The following is a 17,500-nucleotide window of genomic DNA, read 5'->3' as shown; positions in this document are numbered from 1 at the left end:
CTCTCTCTGTCACTCTCTTCTCTCTTTCTCTAATTCCCCATCTGTCTCGGTTCTCTTTCCCTCTCTCTTAATATTTTTATGTCCTCTAGCTCTCTCTCACTCTCTATTTCTCAAGAAAACTAGCAGTAGGAAAATCAAATGTAGTGATTATATGTGTAATATAAATCTGATTCCATCGAAAAGATGATGAGAGAGAGACAAAGAGAAGCAGGAATCCTATTTCTATGTGAGGCTTTTGTTTGAAGTGACATGCGTGTAAGAAATGCATGTTTTTTGCACTTGCGAAAACACAATTCATTTACCTTGCAGCTTAGTCCTGACTGTAGATACCTGCAAACCACTATCTCCTTTGACATTGCCGATGAGAAATTCACACTAGTTGGCAAAGAACTAATTGCTCCTGGGTTCACGGCCATCATGACCTGGCAGGCTATACCCGCTGAAGAGAGCATGCCGCAGATAGGCAAGGGTGATGTCTGCCCAATTCAAGAGGTACTGCGTGTATACTATACCATTAGATAACGACAGTCAGAAAATGACGAGTGTTCCATGCTGTGATCATGAGTAAGGTACAGGATTTCAGCAGTCGGCAGTCTGGGACTCGCTGTAGCATCGTAGTGTTACCATGGTTACAGGTGAAGCTTGTCGAGCGGCAGACGTGCGCTCCAGACTACCTGACTGAGAGCGAGCTGATCACGCTCATGGAGAAGCACTGTATCGGCACCGATGCAAGCATACCCGTCCACATCAACAACATCTGTGTGCGCAACTACGTAACCGTGGGCAACGGCAGACGCCTCATACCCACACCACTAGGAATCATGCTCGTGCATGGCTACCAGCGGGTATGGCGAAGCACCGATCTATAATATCTATACTAATATATAACTGATATAATATACTGATAATGACACACATATATATATATGGAATATATTCGTCCTTTAATTATCTAGTATATTCCAGAAGTTACGCTGATATTCCTTGTTAAAGGGGTGGACACACTAGGCGATTTTTCATGCGGTCGAGCCGCTTGGCTGAAATCGCCTAGTGTGTCCAGTGAGTCGCGGTCGATTTTCGATATTTCAAACATGTTTGATAAAATCGGGGCGATTATTTGAGTCGCGCGACTATATGCAATGCGCGCTCGAACAATGCAATACTATACAATGCTCTACTATGCACGCCCGAATGTACAATTCATCAGCCAATCAAACGGTGCCATTTTCAATCATGTGACTATAATCATCATTCAGCCAGGCGGCTCAATCGCATGAAAAATTGGCTAGTAGCTTTAGTCGCCCGACTCAGCCGCCCGACACAGCCAGGCGGCTCAATCGCATGAAAAATCGGCTAGTGTGTCCACAGCTTAACTCACCTCAAAATCTTAGCCCTAGCCATCCTAAAAATAGAAATCAGTGCCTGGTAACATCATAACACATCTGATCAATGAATAACTAGGGAAATTACATAATTAATGACGCTTCCCACTAACATGCCTGCGTGACACATCAGTGCTGTGTATATCGTGTCTCGTAGTAGTATTGATATATATTTATAAACACTGGCATGTGCATACACAGTGTGCAGCTCTGGTCCTCCAGGAAGTGCCCAGTACCCAGCTACATCTAAGTCGGGAACAAAAAGAAAAGCTAAAGAAACCATACAAAATGTGAAGCAAAACCTAAAGGAAATATCACATAGGAAACTGTTGCTAAGTGGCTATACCGTTGGTTACACAGTAGAGCATGTGCATAGTAAATATGTTAATGTTCACTCCCTGATTTTCAAATTATGTACAAAAGCAATGTTGTACCCTTAAAGCATGTTACACGCCCACATTTTGTGAGTAACATCACTTTTTTCCTCAGTTAAGTCACATTATACTGATTTGCATGCTTTACTGTACTATGTGGCGAAATTCACAGATATGTTGTGTTCTTGACTTGCCATGTTAGATGTGCAAAGAAAGATATAAAACTTTTATCAAGAGTACATAATAGAGATTATTATGTACATTATTATTGTATGATTATTCATAATATCTCTATTATGTACTCTTGCCTTTATGTAACGTTTGCAAGAGGTCATAACCTTGGCTACAGATAATTTTATATGGCTAAAACAAGATGATTCCACTCAATATTACATTCATTTCTCAATTATCAATAGCACCTTCTGGTCATAGCATACACTTGACAGAGGCATAGCTAAAACTTTCCAGAAATCTCCAACTTTGCAAATGCATTTTTACTGAATGCCATGCCACCTCCTAATCAAATGTTATGTCACATTCCACTTAGCAGGTACTTAAAATCATAGTTAATGATCAGGAGTAAAGCAAGAGCAAGAGCAAATTGTTAACATGGTTAGAAGCATAAAACTGCGCATATTTGACTTATATTAACCTTGAAAGCAATACAAATAGCAGGTGTTTGCATTATGCCTGTATGTTTTCCAACAGAGCTGCAAAATAGGTAGTATGATGTAGTTACTTGATCTTCAAAGATTAATGCAAGCACTAATACAAATGGTATAGTATTATTATTTTGCATGGACATAATTTTCGGTTGTGCGAATAAACGTAAGCACTAATAAAAACTGTATAGTTTTTTTTTGCATAGGCATAACTTTGCGAGTAAAACGGTGTGGTTGTGTTGTTGACAGACGGATGCAGAATTGGTGCTTCCACACATGCGCGCTGCCGTCGAGAAACAGCTGAATCTGATCGCGCAGGGTAAAGCTGACCACCAGGCGGTGCTGCTGCATGCTGTCACCATCTTCAAGCTGAAGTTCCACTACTTTGTGCAGCAGATACAGCGCGTAGATGAGCTGTTTGAAGTGACCTTCACCTCGCTTGCGGAGACCGGGAAACCGCTGTCAAGGTCAGTTTGCTTAGAATCTTCCTTTTAATCAGAGCATCTTCCTTCATTCAGTTTCCATAGTAACTTCCTCTATAGTTATGTCACGAAGAAATTACTCCAAGTGTAGAAAGATGTGCTGTGGGGTCAGTTTTAGAGCTGGCGTGGAGACCGAGATAAATCCATTTATTTGTGTGTGCCGAGGTCGAAGGGTCTTCGTAATGTAAAACCAGAAAGCTGCTTGCTTTTGTACGAGCGAGATTTTGCAGAATTGCGGGCGGGGACTACAAATAATTTCGTGGGTCACCCATCATACCCGCGACACGGTACACACATCTAACAAGCTCCTGCACAACTATGTGCTCCGTATTCATGGGCTGCTACATGTTTTTTTTTTACCTGCGCATGCTCTCCGCCTCAGGTGTGGCAATCCATATTCACTGCCTGCTTCACTGCTTGATGTTTTCCACTGCACATGCTCTCAGGTGTGGCAAATGCCGGCGCTTCATGAAGTTCATTCAGGCGAAGCCTAGCCGGCTGCACTGCGCTCAGTGTGACGAGACGTACAACCTGCCGCAGAACGGCAACATCAAGCTCTACAAAGAACTCGCTTGTCCTCTCGACGACTTTGAACTCGTGCTGTGGACCTCGGGATCGAAGGGGAAGGTACGTGAACCATACGCGTCTCTCGCTGAGCATAAATGCACCGATTGTAGTGTCCACTTAATTCATATTAGATTACTTAAATTATTTCTTATTTTAATTATGTAGAATGTTAAGGAATGAGATATGAGACAGACTTAATATCAGATGTCATGAGGCTTTATTTATTTATCACTTAATCGGAGTGTCCTGCAATTGTAATAGGTCAAAAATGAACAACTATGCTAAGTGAATGATAAAGAATAAAAAAGACAGTAAACGTTATAGGCAAAAGTATATATATGCCCTTTTAAATTCTTTAAAAAAATAGCATGCGGTTACTGAACAACTGCGGCCACTAGCAAGTACTTATTGAGATCACTTATTGAGTTGACTTGTTGTATGCATGATTACAGTGCTACCCGGTGTGCCCATACTGCTACAACTATCCACCGTTCAAGGACATGCGGAAGGGCATGGCGTGTAACGAGTGCACACACCCTACCTGTACATACAGCCTGTCCATGAATGGCGTCGCGTCGTGCATGGAGTGTGAAAGTGGTGTTCTGAATCTCGACCAAACGTCCGGTCCCAAGTGGAAGCTAGCCTGCAACAAGTAATTTTGATCAAGTTGGCTTGAAAGGGGTTTTGCGCTATGGAGATGATACAGTAGCCAGCAAATAACAAGGCCAGGTGCAATCGATCATGTTGTTAAAAACGTAGTACTTCAACAACCTCAACAAGTTCCTAGTATAGTCTGGGGGTATGTGAATGACTTTTGGGTACAGTTCATTCAATCAGCTTGCTTTTATATTTTGTTTGTAAGAGAATTAAATCACTGTGGTCTTTATGGTATGATGTGTCTTTGTAATTTCTGACTAAGCGCATGGTATCGCATTCGCTTATATGTTAGTGTGTGCATGTATTAGTAGTCCTGTGTGCTGCACTGGCTAGGTCGAGTGTAGTGTAGTGACCCGAGAAGAAGAACAAATCATCTGTACCAATACATGAAATTGAAGCAAAGCGATGTGTTCTGCTGGCCGTGAGTGAATAAATATGATTGCTGTCTCTCCGCAGGTGTAACGTGGTCATAGCATGTTTCGAGGATGCGTACAAGGTCGGCTTGGCGGACAGCGACTGTGAAAAGTGTGACGCGACAATGATGACTATCGATTTCAACAAGGTGTGCATTGTATTATTGCTCTCACATTTATGCGGTCAGGAGAGATGTTTGGTGCAACCTTAGCTGTATATTCATGGATTATGTGCAGCTATTTCTGATTAGCCTACAAAGTCTGATTCGTTATGCGTTTGCAGTGAATTGAACCACCTTTTGCCTGCCGAAATCTGATTTTGTTTTTTAAGATCAGGTGACTTTGCCTTAACTTCTCAACAGTTCATGATGACCCATTAAAAAGATATTTGGAAATGACATCGTTCATTCCACACTTGGAAAAATTTCCCCTACATTTCTTTTAAATATGGGTAATCCTAGTTATATCACACTGGTGAGGCAATTGATGAGATATTTAGAAGCACTATTCTCGTATTTTGGGTAGAAAATGGGATGGCTATAGGACTCTGCATCATCTATAAGTGGTTTTACTGGTAATTGCAATCTTACGTGAGTAAGAATGAAAGCCCTTTTAATGAAAATATACAATGAACTTGGACGATAATCACAAACATTCACTGAAAAAGAGAATAACTATAGCTTCTGTATGTCCTCCTAATGTGTTGGTACACAGCGTTATATCATTGGTTTCGAGCCTTATCAAACCTTGGAATGAGCATCATTATTTGGAGTAGAATTACTGTGCGGAGGGTTGTATTATTGGTAGTAATATATAGATTTAGGAGAGTAATAGTGTTTTGTTTATATTTTCCAGTTGAAGAATCCGCTTGAGGATGGGCAGACCCAGCATACAGGATGCGTCTTCTGTGACCCAATACTAGCACCCCTAACTGGACTACGTCATGCCCGAATGACTGCCCGGAGACCAGGGGGAGGCGGTGGAAGGGGAAGGGGGCGTGGTAGGGGAAGGGGAAGAGGCCGGGGAAAGCCACCAAAAGATAAAATGTCGCAGCTGGCAGCATATTTTGTATGAAAGCAATGTTGCCAATGTGATTAAAGCAGTTTTATATTTGCTATCACCATCTGTGTTGTTTTTAATGCACAGTGTGTTTGCTCTCTATCTAGAAAAATCAAGTGTTGGATGAAACCTAACAATTCTCAAGTGTTTTGTACGATAGCTAATTAGTTAACTACATTCTACCACTAGGAAAGACGTGATGATAGACTGGAACCTAGGGCATAATTAGCAATGCAGAGAGCAGTGTTATATTACATTAGATCACAGTCAGATAGAAATGCTGTGAATCGCTCAACAATTCTGCACGTTACCATTTATGCAAAGCTATTTCTAGTCGGTACCAGCAATATTGCTCCAACCATTTCTGCACGGCTGTATACGGACGGCACTGGCACTGTTGTAATTGAAAGCCAGGTAAGGTGAATGCTGTATCTATGGAATTTAGTCCATTGTTGGCTACTTATAGCTAGGTAGCAGGTAAAACTTTATTGATGAAGATGGTCTTTCAGAGTTTCTTATCCAAAAGGTTGTTTACAGCAGGTAAAACTTTATTCATGGAATAACAGTAAACTGGTATGAGAATGTATGCTAATTTTATAATGTGAAAAAATTGTTAACGTTAAATGTTATTACAGTTCCACATTTCCCTTATACGACATGGCAAACTTGTTTCATACCAGGTATGACACTACTGTATGATAGACAATGATACAATGTTTGGTGCGTTTAGGATTTATGAATTTTATAAGTGCAATGATTGTCAACATGACCTCTTTAGCCTTTGTGACCAGTTAAATCTTAAAAAATAAATAGTCATCATAAACATTTGGTTATGGGGAATCTTGGAAGGACTGATTGTCTCAAAACTATTAAAAACCCAGCATGCTAAATGGCAAAGTCAACAACGCATGAATAATAGTGAAGGTCGTTCAAAAGGTCGGAAAAAACTGTTTCCACCATATGTATGTATTGGAAATAAACATTTTGAGCAGTTGGTGTAGGCAGAGCGAGGCGTCAAGAGCAAATCTGCCAAACCTTACCTTAACGTTTTTTACGAACAATCCGCAGAATATCATTAAAAGATTGTCCACTGACCAATGAATTTTGTTTTAGAATATTGACGTTTACATGTTTACGAGAAAAGAAATACTGGATACAAAGGGAGAGTAACAGAACGAGAGAAACAAAATGAATATGAAGAAATTTGCTGTAATAATAAATACATTCCTTTTATTACGGATCAAAAGCAACATGTGAGCAATCTCACCTAATATTCTTAAAGCACTGTCTTGTAATACGATAGAACTGAATCACCTGACAGAATCACACTCGGAATCGAGTGAATTTTTTTCAACCAGTCGCATTTGTTTTATTAAAAATTAACGCATTACTTTGAGGCTAGGCAAAAATAATAATCTAATACATAGTTAATTTTACGTGAGTAAAGAAGTGAAAGGTTCTGGTTTACTGCACTCTAACTGGTGGACATACACCTTCTTGCTAGGTCGTTGCCATTCTGCCATGCCCGCATTCTGACTGGCAAGCTTGTGTTATTACAAGACAAACAACTCTCTTACATGGATTACAACCAGAATATAATTTGGTGCAAATTCTCGCTTCCAACAAAATGCAACATGGCCGGGCCCCCAGCCCTCCGAGCTTTCCTTCGTCTATCTCTGTGTGACACCCACAATACAAACTCCCAACTTCGAATGACCCGTGCTTGCTCGCTCTATTTACACAACAAACTCGGTTTAATTACTCGCCTCCGAAATAAACTTTGAAAAAACACCAAACAGAATTTGCAGCACTACCTTTTCCCAAAAGTGAGCCGGTGATTCTATATATGTGGACAGTCTGTAGGTAGCCAAAGCCACAGCTGTCGCCTTCCAATATTTCAAACCTTGCTCACACGTAATATCATTCGCAGAACTCCACACTAGCTCAAGTATATTACTGAGCACAGAATCAGCTGCAACCTGTAGTCTCATAAAATTCTCTTACAAGTTTCGCTCAGACACTATGATCACTGTCAACTGAATGCTGCCAAAGCTATTTGAACAAAATCCAACAGAATTTACCTTGCTTGCTATCGGTAGGCATACTCACTGTGCTAGTGCTACGTTATACACGCATATATATATATATATATATATATAAATATACTGATCCAAATTAACGCCATACTTAGATATGCTTGTCTTTACATCGTTTTAGAAATTAAAATAATGCTGATTTTACACCCCATAACAATAACCCTAGAAGTGGGGGAAAGCTGTTCTCATGCAACTGCAAGTACTATAAATTCAATTAGACCATTAGCAGCCAACATCGCACACACCACCTTGTACAGCTCTGTCTCCCGGACTGCGTCGCGACATCACAGTCTACCGATTACTTGCGGGTGCCCGGCGCAGGCGGTGGCTCCCTGTCCCTCCTCCTGGGGTCACTGGGGGACGGCCGCGGGGCGCTGCGCCTCAGCATGCTTCCCTGCGCTCTCACGTCCTGACTCGCCTGTCCGCCGACGCCTCCGCTCATCCTCACGTTCTGCCGCTCCTGCGACGCCTGCGCAGACGCGCGAGTGCCGTTCGGTCGCGCCAACTCCGGGCTCTGATTCGCCGTCTGTCCCCCCACGGGACAGGGCGCGCTGGGCCGTGACAGGTCGGGCTGGTGGCTGGCGGGGCGGGACCGCGCCGCATCGCGCATCATGATGGGGATGCTCGGGACGCGCGCGCCGCCGCCGCCGCCGGACGAGCCAGGCGGGGTCAAGCTCCCGCCGGGTATCCGCGCCATGTCGGGTCGTGGCTGTAGTGGAGGTCGCACGTGCCGCTTGGGCGGTACCGGCTTCGAGCCGCTTGCCTGGGGCGGGACAGCGAAGCCACCTGCTGTCGTAGATGGACCGTGTTGTCCGACGTCTGCCAGTCCTTCAACGACAAATTTCGCAATGAGAAAACCCCACTTAACGAGTAAATTACTTCTCGCAACAAGGCAGTCTAACGCGAAACGATGACACGCACTGCGTAGAATCAAACACTTTCGATAGAACACCTGATGCAATCACAGGTCAGAGTTCGGATACATCTCCGATACATATCTGATGGTCACAGGAACCAATAATGTGCAAAATTAGAAGGGCTTACCCTCCCCAAATTCGGCAAAGTCATCATCCAGCACCAAGTTGCTTGCTAGTGCAGAAAGAAGCAGCTCTTGTACAAATTGGCTATGATCAGCTCTCTCGACTTCCAGTGCAGCCTGGTCAGCATCCGACAAGGTAGGTTCACTATGCCTAGTAGGAAAGAATGGAACCGGTTAAAAGTAATTCTCAGAATTGGCCACGGATTTGGCCATTGTGTAAAGAAACTGTAATGTGATTTATTTCAGTTGTACTGTTATAGGCACGGACTCCAAGAAGAAGACTTAATAACCAGTCGTGGTGTAAACTAACATTATAATAGCCGTGTTATAAACTCAGAATGATCTGTGCATCCTTGTAGACAAACATACAATCTCTGTGCGAATAGCACTCTATGATACAAATATCGCTGCAGACTTGCAGGCTTTCACCACTTGAAGCACGAGCTCATGATGTAGGCTTTTCTAAAAACCGTCACAAGCACTCTGCACGCAAGACATTTACCAATCTTTACTCACTGCAGTGCTGTTGGGTTATGGTGAAGACAGACCAAGTACAACAAACTGCAACATGTACCTTACTAACAGATACTGGGAGCTTGTTGACGACTGTCGTTCACTGGTAGTCGAGTCTAGAGCGACACTGTTTAGCGTGTAGGTTGAAGCACTGCTGCTATTCGTTGAAGCTTGTCTTCTAGGTAACCTCTCTAAATGTTGTCTCGCCATCTGATAAAATGGTGAATTATCGATAAAATTACTACATTTGCTATCAAAGTTGAATTGGAAAAAATACATGACACATTGTGAAAGAAGGAAAGAGTATGTTGGGGAAATATCACAGTTGTTGATTTATGATACTCTGCAATCAACAACCTCATAGACTTCCCAATCAGTGTTTTTTTTCTGGTAAAAACAATTGGCATTTCAGGAATAGTGAACCCCTGTTAAAAATATATCTGACTTTAAAAATGCACAAGAGATTTACTATGTTTCAAGGTGATAAAAAGCCACCAAATTTCAAGAGCCATTTGAGAAATTTGGAGGTTGGAATAACATACAGTTTCGCTACCACAGAGAAGTAAAACCTTATTACGAAACTGTTGCTCTTGTCTACTAAATGGCTGCTAGGGAGCTGGAGGTCTAGAGTACCTGAGCCTGTTGTCTTTCTAGCTGGAGTTGAACTTGTAGTTGCTGTAGCTGGGAACTAGTGTTGTTCTGCTGAGCTGTACCAGTACCAGCAGACCCACCAGTCCCCGCCCCCAGACCTGAGCTGCGCCTCACACCAGACAACTGTGAAAGCAGCTCTGTAAATACACATAATAACCGTAAGATAAACATGTACATGATAATAACACAATATCTGTAAGCAATGCGAGCATGATGTATATGGCTACTTAGCGGGAAACAACAGCGCAATAGCCGATGAATTGAGAGGAACATTGTGACAATGAAGAAACTAGGCAAAGCAACACCTACTGTTACTGCTTACAGGACGTTATCATCACCCACAACATAAATGCAAGAGACAGCTTTTCAGCAATTACCTGACTGCCGAATTTAGGCCCCACTCACCAGCAATAGGATCCATGGCATCTCTGTTGCCAGGCGATAGTATCGAGATACCAGAAGAATTACCGAAGTGCATGTTAGAACGACGCGCCCTGGTGGTCGTGACTCCACGACCTGGATGTGGTATCCGACGCACATGTCGAGAGCTGGCTGGTTCATCGTGCAGAGACAAGTGTTAAGGAATATACAGTAATATATTGGTTATTATCCCATGTGTCACCTTCTACAGCTAGTGACTATATTTTAGTCTGGGTAACCAAGACACTGAATGTAAAGTCCACAACATAATGACAAATGAGATTCTATTATCTGTAGTAGTATTAAATAATGGAGCAAACAGCACACCATAACGCAGTCAATAGTACTCTGCATAAAAAGGATATCTGGAACGAAATCAGATCTCTGGGAGCTCTGTGTTCCAAGGCTAAATGAGCGGCAAAGTCATCAGTAACATGGTTAGGCTCCCCGCCCGGCAGCGACGCACAAACTGGGCACACCTAAAATTACAACATACCTGAATATTTATACGAATTCAATCGTTTCTGGAAATTTAGGTAGGCTGATTACGGAACATAGATTCAAAGGAGTTTTCCGTGTTAACAGACATGATATTTTTATAGCTAAGACCTCAGATCAAGAGAAAAGTAAAACCTCCAACGTGACGTTTTTTCTCTTGGTGACAATCAAATTACGCGCAGTTAACTAACACAATTACTATGTTGACGTACGACATCGGTGGTTGTCTCTGGATGCTCCGATGTGACGTGATCTTGCAAGGCAGCTTCTGTAAATCCCATCCGCGAGCAGAAGGGACAAGTGAAAGATTGTGGCTGCTCAAGCAAAGTCTCCCCACCATAGTACAGCTCTGAAACAGACAAGCGAAGATCGAACGTAACAGAAATTGAGTTCAAGTGTGTGACACTCTAAATTATTACACGCAAACTCATGCACGCACTCACACAGGCATGCACAAACACGCACGCACGCACGCATGCACACACACACACATAGCTTTAACAGTAAATTAACTAACTTGGTATTTTAATGTAGCAACTATCGAAAACTATTGATTGTTCAGCAAACTATCAGCAATAGTTATCAATGTTTTATTTTGCCATCAATACGTTGCTATAGAGCCAAACATTATTGCTAGTTTAAAATCGACAGTTTGATGCATCATCACATTCCTACTGACACATGATAGACCCTTGTCTGAGTTTTGTGCATACTCGTAATATAATGGGAAGGTTTCCCTGATTATGTCACTGTGTTCAACTACCACACTCACCAAAGTCACTTCTGGTGACTATGCACTGCATGGGATGGTGAATCAAGTGATGACTAGTTGTTGCCCCTGCTTCGTAGCAAGTATCACAAAGGTCGTAGTCGTAGCAGACAAGACATTTGTACCTACGGCCTCGGAAATTGCCTTTTAAACACGAGTCACAACTCACGCCTGAAAAGTAACATCCACAATTATGTGCATAGTTGATGATCAAACATCTTCAACATGGTATTGTTTTAAGAAGGATAGTTTATAGCATTGGACACCTGCACTAGAATCAATGATACAGGCTGAAGGTCAAAACACACTGCAGGGTTCGAAATTAATGGCAGCAAACAGCAGTTTTGCTGCCTACCAGTGTCTGTTTGCTACCTGCACTCAACATCAACAGCAATAACTTCCTACCAAGACATTCCTAATAAATCATAGTAAAAGCACCAATGATGTTGCCTGGATGAGTAAGTTTGCTACATGCCCTTTTCTCTAGCATCAGGTACTTGCTGCTTGGCAAAAAAATTAATTTCTAACCCTGAACTGTAATGCATGGCACCTTAAATTGACTAAGTCACGAATTTTCCATGGTGCATATTTGTAACATTTTTGTTGCCAATTTTGTTGCCAGTACTAACGGGACTAAAGGTATCGTCAAATTCTTACCTGATAAGATTGTTTCTCAACTAGTTAAAAATCCAAAAAACCTGGGCGATTTGATATTATGATCCTGACATTAATTGCATACTATGGGCTATGTATGAGTCACGAGTGTATGTTCACATCAAACAATATAGTAAAATAGGAAGCATATTGCAGCAATTTAACCATAAAAAGTGAACAGAATTACTAGATTTTGTGAAAAAGTGGAAATATTTTTTTTAGTTTTATTATTTACCGTGACGTAATCACTTTAATCGTATTCACCGGCTCCAGCCACACTGCAGGCGTTAAAAACTAGCGTTATGTCAGACTCATAGCTCCCTTCCTATTTTGCTACACAATGGCAGGCATTTTAAGTTTGTAAATTAGAGACTGTCAGACATTAAATGTGCTCACCAGGCCACCTTTGAAAAATTGTTTGTTTCCCCTTTACCTACCTGCCTCTCAGGGTACCGAGTAGGTAGGTAGGTGAAAAATATTTTTTATTTTGTTTTGACAAGATGTGTGTATGTATATTGTATAATGTATATTCTGTTTTGTGTATATGGTTTTGCGGAACAAATTAGATTTTTTTTTTACGAAACGAAATAATTTTTGTTTTGTTTTAATCGGCCAATAAAATGTGTCGAGTAGCAGCGTTTTGGCAAGTCGGTCAGTAAAGGGGAAACAAGCAATATTTTATCTTAGGCCCCATCGATTTAAAGATCCTGTGCTCGGCACAGCCAAATGTTTGCTTAAATAGGACTTTGGGTAGATGCAAGCATGCATGATAAATGTTCTAGATCATACAAAACTGAATTTCCTTGAACATGGTCTGATCGATAGATGATATTTAAAGCCAATGACAGCTGAGCACCTTAACATGCTACAAAATGTTTTTTTATGTTCTGATAAAAATATCTACGACTGTGATTGGCTATTTATAATATGTCATCAGGAGTAGATAATAGGGAAGGAGTGTGACTTCAAAAATCAAGGGAAATTCGTCATTTACTAGCCTTAGAATTCAATACCTACGATTTACTACGCGTAACTCAACCAACTTGAGCTCAAATCATACACAGTACATTCGCCTAGCATCGTGCGAAATCGTTTCCTTGTATACACCCGCAATCCGGAGATACAGACTAAAACGTACGACACGATTTTCCATTATGTTGCCAGCAAACTGAATGTGTAAACCGCCGAATTCGAAACAAAATGCAGCTGTTAAATAGGTAAAAGATTAGCCCAGCGAGCCACACCGCATCGCCGAGGCGCAAGAGTCGTTAGTAGCTGCCTTTTGTTTCGAGTTCGGCGGTTTACACATTCAGTTTGCTGGCAACATAATGGAAAATCGTGTCGTACGTTTTAGTCTGTATCTCCGGATTGCGGGTGTATACAAGGAAACGATTTCGCACGATGCTAGGCGAATGTACTGTGTATGATTTGAGCTCAAGTTGGTTGAGTTACGCATAGTAAATCGTAGGTATTCTAAGGCTAGTAAACATGGGTCTAAAAATTTCGGTTCTTATACCAGACGTAATCGCTTGCAATATATATGTGACAACTAATTAGAGACAATAGTTTATAATTATCTCAAGTTACGATTGGTTATTTAATAAGTGTCTTGACGTTTGGCTTTGGGTGGTGCACTAATAAAAAAAGGTCAGTGATGTTATGAACATGCTAGGTTTGGTTACTGACGATGTTAGCAAACTTCCATCCATGTTTCATAATATTTATAAAAAAAAACTATTCACTATTAATTATTATAATTATTATAATGGCTGGTATTATTTCTCCGGCAGCCAGAGAAGCAGCGGTGAAAACCATCGTTAGTTCTCTGGCCCCCGGAGAATTAAGAACAAATTTTCTTGTTAGATCTCCGGTGCCAGAGAAACAAGTGTACGTTTTCAGCACTGCTTCTCCGGCTTTGCCGTAGAAACAGTGCTGAAAATCATAGTTAAATTCTCCAGCAGACCGAAGTGTCCCGCTGCTGCTGTATTCCGCCTGTGGGCCTGTACCGGCGTATTTGGACGCTCGTAGTATTTGGACGCGCCGTAGGCATGCTCTTTTGTTTTGCTCTTGTTTTCTTTTTGTTTGAATCTTATTTTGCACGGCCGTAGGAAATAGTAGACATGCTCTTTTGTTTTCTTTTGTTTCGCCTTGTAACCTGACACATATAACACAGTCTTACTAATTTACTACATATTGCAAATTGTTTCAATCAAATGTTTTCATCAGTGACAGGGAAGTCCGCCATGTTTGTTTATTGCGACCGTGTCGAAGGGCAAGATGCGCAGATGACTAATGCGCATATTGCACATGCGCTGTGTGCGCCCTTGCAAAACAAGAGGCGCCTGCGCGCATGCGTACTTAGGAGCGTCCAGTTTCGGGCGAGCGTCCAAATACGCCGCCACAACCCTAACTAGCGGCATAGTCTGCTTTTTGCCGGAGAAGCTAGTTTGATTTCTTGGCTTAGTTGTCTGGCTTACCGGGGAAATAATCACTTCGTATTATAATATATATAATCAAAATACCTCTCTGTACGACAAAGATTATCATTAAATATTTACTTATCATCTTATGTACTAAGGCGAAAATTCACTTTAGGCACCTTAGGCTTAGGTATCACGAAGTGGTGCACAGATTTCTGTGTATTATCAACTGATGCACAGACTTTCCGTATATAAAGGTATGATGCAAAAACCCTAACCCTAAGTCATAAAGTATAACCTTGGGTATCACGAAGTGTGTTAGGGTTAGGGTTAGGCTTAGGGTTTTTGCATCATTCCGTGATATACGGAAAGTCTGTGCATCAGTTGATGATACACACAAATCTGTGCATCACTTCGTGATACCTAAGGTGCCTAAAGTGGATTTTCACCGGTGATATATACGTTAAACAAGTATGTGCGATATACTATGATATAATACAAGCTTTCCCGTTTACTGATGCCTACTCACTGTTTCTGCAATAAACACTGATCGGTAAAATCCCAAGTAACACGATCAGAAAATGGAGAAATTTACTTACCTTCGTGACGAGACATCTTTTCTCTACACTATTGTTATATTACTAGATAACACCGAGGAAATGTTTTGCTTCCATGTACTTTAGGGGATCCGCTAGCAGTTAAAAATACCTAACCATGCAGTCATACATAAGCAATTTAATCCAAGCGTTAAAGTATTTATTAAAGCAGGATTTTTAACTGCTGGTCGCGGCCATGATAAATGACGTCACTATCTTTCGGTGTGTAGCATGAAAATTGTGCGACGTAATAAATTTAATTCGATGACAGCAGCTGCAGTCACAGAAAAAAATTAAACCAATGCGCATAATTATATAATAACGCATTAATAAGTGAAGTAAAACTCTAAAGCTATTGTAAATGGATTGAAAAGTATTTCACCAAATTGAACATTCAATATTACAATATGTAGAATGTTACTTCTGCAGAGATATGCCTATTATTTACATACATAGATCAGCAAGTCATCAATAAATAAACAAGTGCCGCAGAGCGACAGCGCTCACCTGACGGCAGGTGTTCTGATGCTAAACTCAGGGGCAAACGAATCGGCGCGTCTGTCTCTCTTTTCATCTCTCTCCCTCGCTCCTCTCCCTCAACGCCGCTCCGCATCTCGCCTCTTCCTCCGTCTTGTTCCCCTCTCCTCTCCTCTCCTCCCTCTCTCTCTCCTCTCTCGATCGAGTCTCATCACTCTCTACTCTCTCCATCTCTCATCTCATCCTCTTCCTCTCTCTCCTCTCTCAAACTAGAACATCATCTCTCATCTCTTCCTGCTCTCTCTCTCTCTCTCAATCTCTCTCTGATACTCGTCCGCGCTCATCCTCTCTCACCACTTCTTCTATCCCAGCTCAGCTGCTCAGTCTCTCTCCCCCCTCATCTCCCTCTAATTTCTCCTCATCTATTCTCGAGGCGGAGTTGCCGGACGAAGCTGTACGGAACTGATGTGTACTATAACAGCACGTTTCTGATTGTCTATCAGACTGACTTGTCATGACTGTCTTTCTAAAGGCCTAAGCAAGAACCGTTTCCGTGAGGCTTAGCAAGGCGGTAACGTTTTTATATAACTTCAGCAATAAAATGTATATACTAATAGTAAATATGTAAATTCAAGGGTGGCAAATGCCGGCAGCCCCATGTTTATACTAATGTTAACTCCGTGTTCCAGCAGGCCACATGGTAGAAATATAAAAATTGCTCTAAAAAAGCATGCTTGATCCAGCAGACAAGCTAACACGAGCATGATCTACTTGTCCTCCGTGAAATGGACAAGTAGCGAACAAACGTAAGCCCTTATTTCAAACACGGAATGGATATCAGAGCCTTCTCGAAGAAAGTTCGTTGGGATCGTTATGAAAGTTGCCACGAGCATGGCGCGTACGTGTCGTAGCTGGAAAGCTCCATCGTACGAACTAACTAGTGTATAGTAACAACTATTTGGCCAAACAGAATAGATAAGCACATCGTCCATTTACCTACACAAGCCTAACAGGCTAGAAATAGAGAGCTGCAGCACTGCTACTAATTATAACGGCCAGGCAAACAAATACACCATATTATCAGCCACCATAAAACATGCACGTGCATTGCCACTGGCAGGGCATATATAAGAACACTGACAGCTACAGCAATGCATAGGAAATTATACGATTAAGGAGCATAAAACCTCCTTCAAGAAAATTTAGCGTTTTGAAATTTACACATGGACCTTGTAGCCTCATACATCACAGAGCATGTATAGATTCTACTAGCAAACCCACGCAGTCAAATTCTTATCTAACCACAGTAACAGTTAACAATCCATGTTTAAAATCCCTCCTCTGAGGTCAAAAGGTTACAGACACTTACCTTCGCAGTCAGCTGGAAAGCACATTTCATGGTCCTATTCAATAACGCCATAAAAAATGCTAGTCACCGCCTGAAAAAAAAATTTTCCAATCGCTCCGTCACAACCACTGTCCTCAGAAAATGTCTAAAATCTCTCCTGTGCCCATTGACAGCTTATGACCTGTGACGCATCCACATTTCAGGGCACAGTTGATCGGCTTTTCCTACCACTATCTATACACGTACTATACACGAGCCTATAGTCGAGCCGTTTAGATTGTGCCGCAATTCTGCCATTTCCTCCCTATACGCTTAACGTTAAGGAGTGAATTTCCCCCTTCCTTTTAACACCTCCTTTAAACGCTTTGACCTTTGACGACCCACACAGTTCAGACATCGCGAATACGTCGTTTTCGGATTAAC

At 41.7% G+C, this 17,500-nt stretch overlaps 2 protein-coding genes across 6 annotated transcripts in view; one reads left to right on the top strand and one right to left on the bottom strand.

The window, feature by feature from the left end:
* The window catches only part of LOC106815394 (DNA topoisomerase 3-beta-1-like), a 21,537-nt gene extending 14,839 nt beyond the window's left edge, over positions 1-6,698 (top strand). For all 5 annotated transcript variants that reach the window (XM_014819846.1, XM_014819845.1, XM_014819847.1 and 2 more), the window contains exons 12-18: positions 310-492; positions 636-845; positions 2,668-2,885; positions 3,347-3,527; positions 3,920-4,119; positions 4,581-4,686; positions 5,393-6,698. In XM_014819846.1, the coding sequence (XP_014675332.1) occupies positions 310-492; positions 636-845; positions 2,668-2,885; positions 3,347-3,527; positions 3,920-4,119; positions 4,581-4,686; positions 5,393-5,611 (1,317 nt within the window). In that variant the 3' untranslated portion in view covers positions 5,612-6,698. The remainder of the gene's footprint in view (positions 1-309; positions 493-635; positions 846-2,667; positions 2,886-3,346; positions 3,528-3,919; positions 4,120-4,580; positions 4,687-5,392) is intronic.
* Positions 6,699-6,799: 101 nt separating this feature from the next.
* LOC106815396 (E3 ubiquitin-protein ligase KCMF1-like) lies at positions 6,800-15,465 on the bottom strand. The gene is made up of 9 exons (XM_014819849.1): positions 15,256-15,465; positions 11,586-11,753; positions 11,026-11,162; positions 10,681-10,794; positions 10,301-10,457; positions 9,878-10,032; positions 9,306-9,454; positions 8,737-8,882; positions 6,800-8,520 (listed from the first exon to the last, which is right to left on the bottom strand). The coding sequence occupies exons 1-9, from the start codon at positions 15,269-15,271 to the stop codon at positions 7,991-7,993; spliced, it is 1,572 nt and encodes a 523-aa protein (XP_014675335.1). The 5' UTR covers positions 15,272-15,465; the 3' UTR covers positions 6,800-7,990.
* Positions 15,466-17,500: the final 2,035 nt, after the last annotated feature.

The sequence above is a fragment of the Priapulus caudatus genome, unplaced genomic scaffold (assembly GCF_000485595.1).
Source record: "Priapulus caudatus unplaced genomic scaffold, Priapulus_caudatus-5.0.1 Scaffold1105, whole genome shotgun sequence".
Taxonomy (NCBI): domain Eukaryota; kingdom Metazoa; phylum Priapulida; class Priapulimorpha; order Priapulimorphida; family Priapulidae; genus Priapulus; species Priapulus caudatus.
This window is presented reverse-complemented; position numbering and strand designations above follow the sequence as displayed.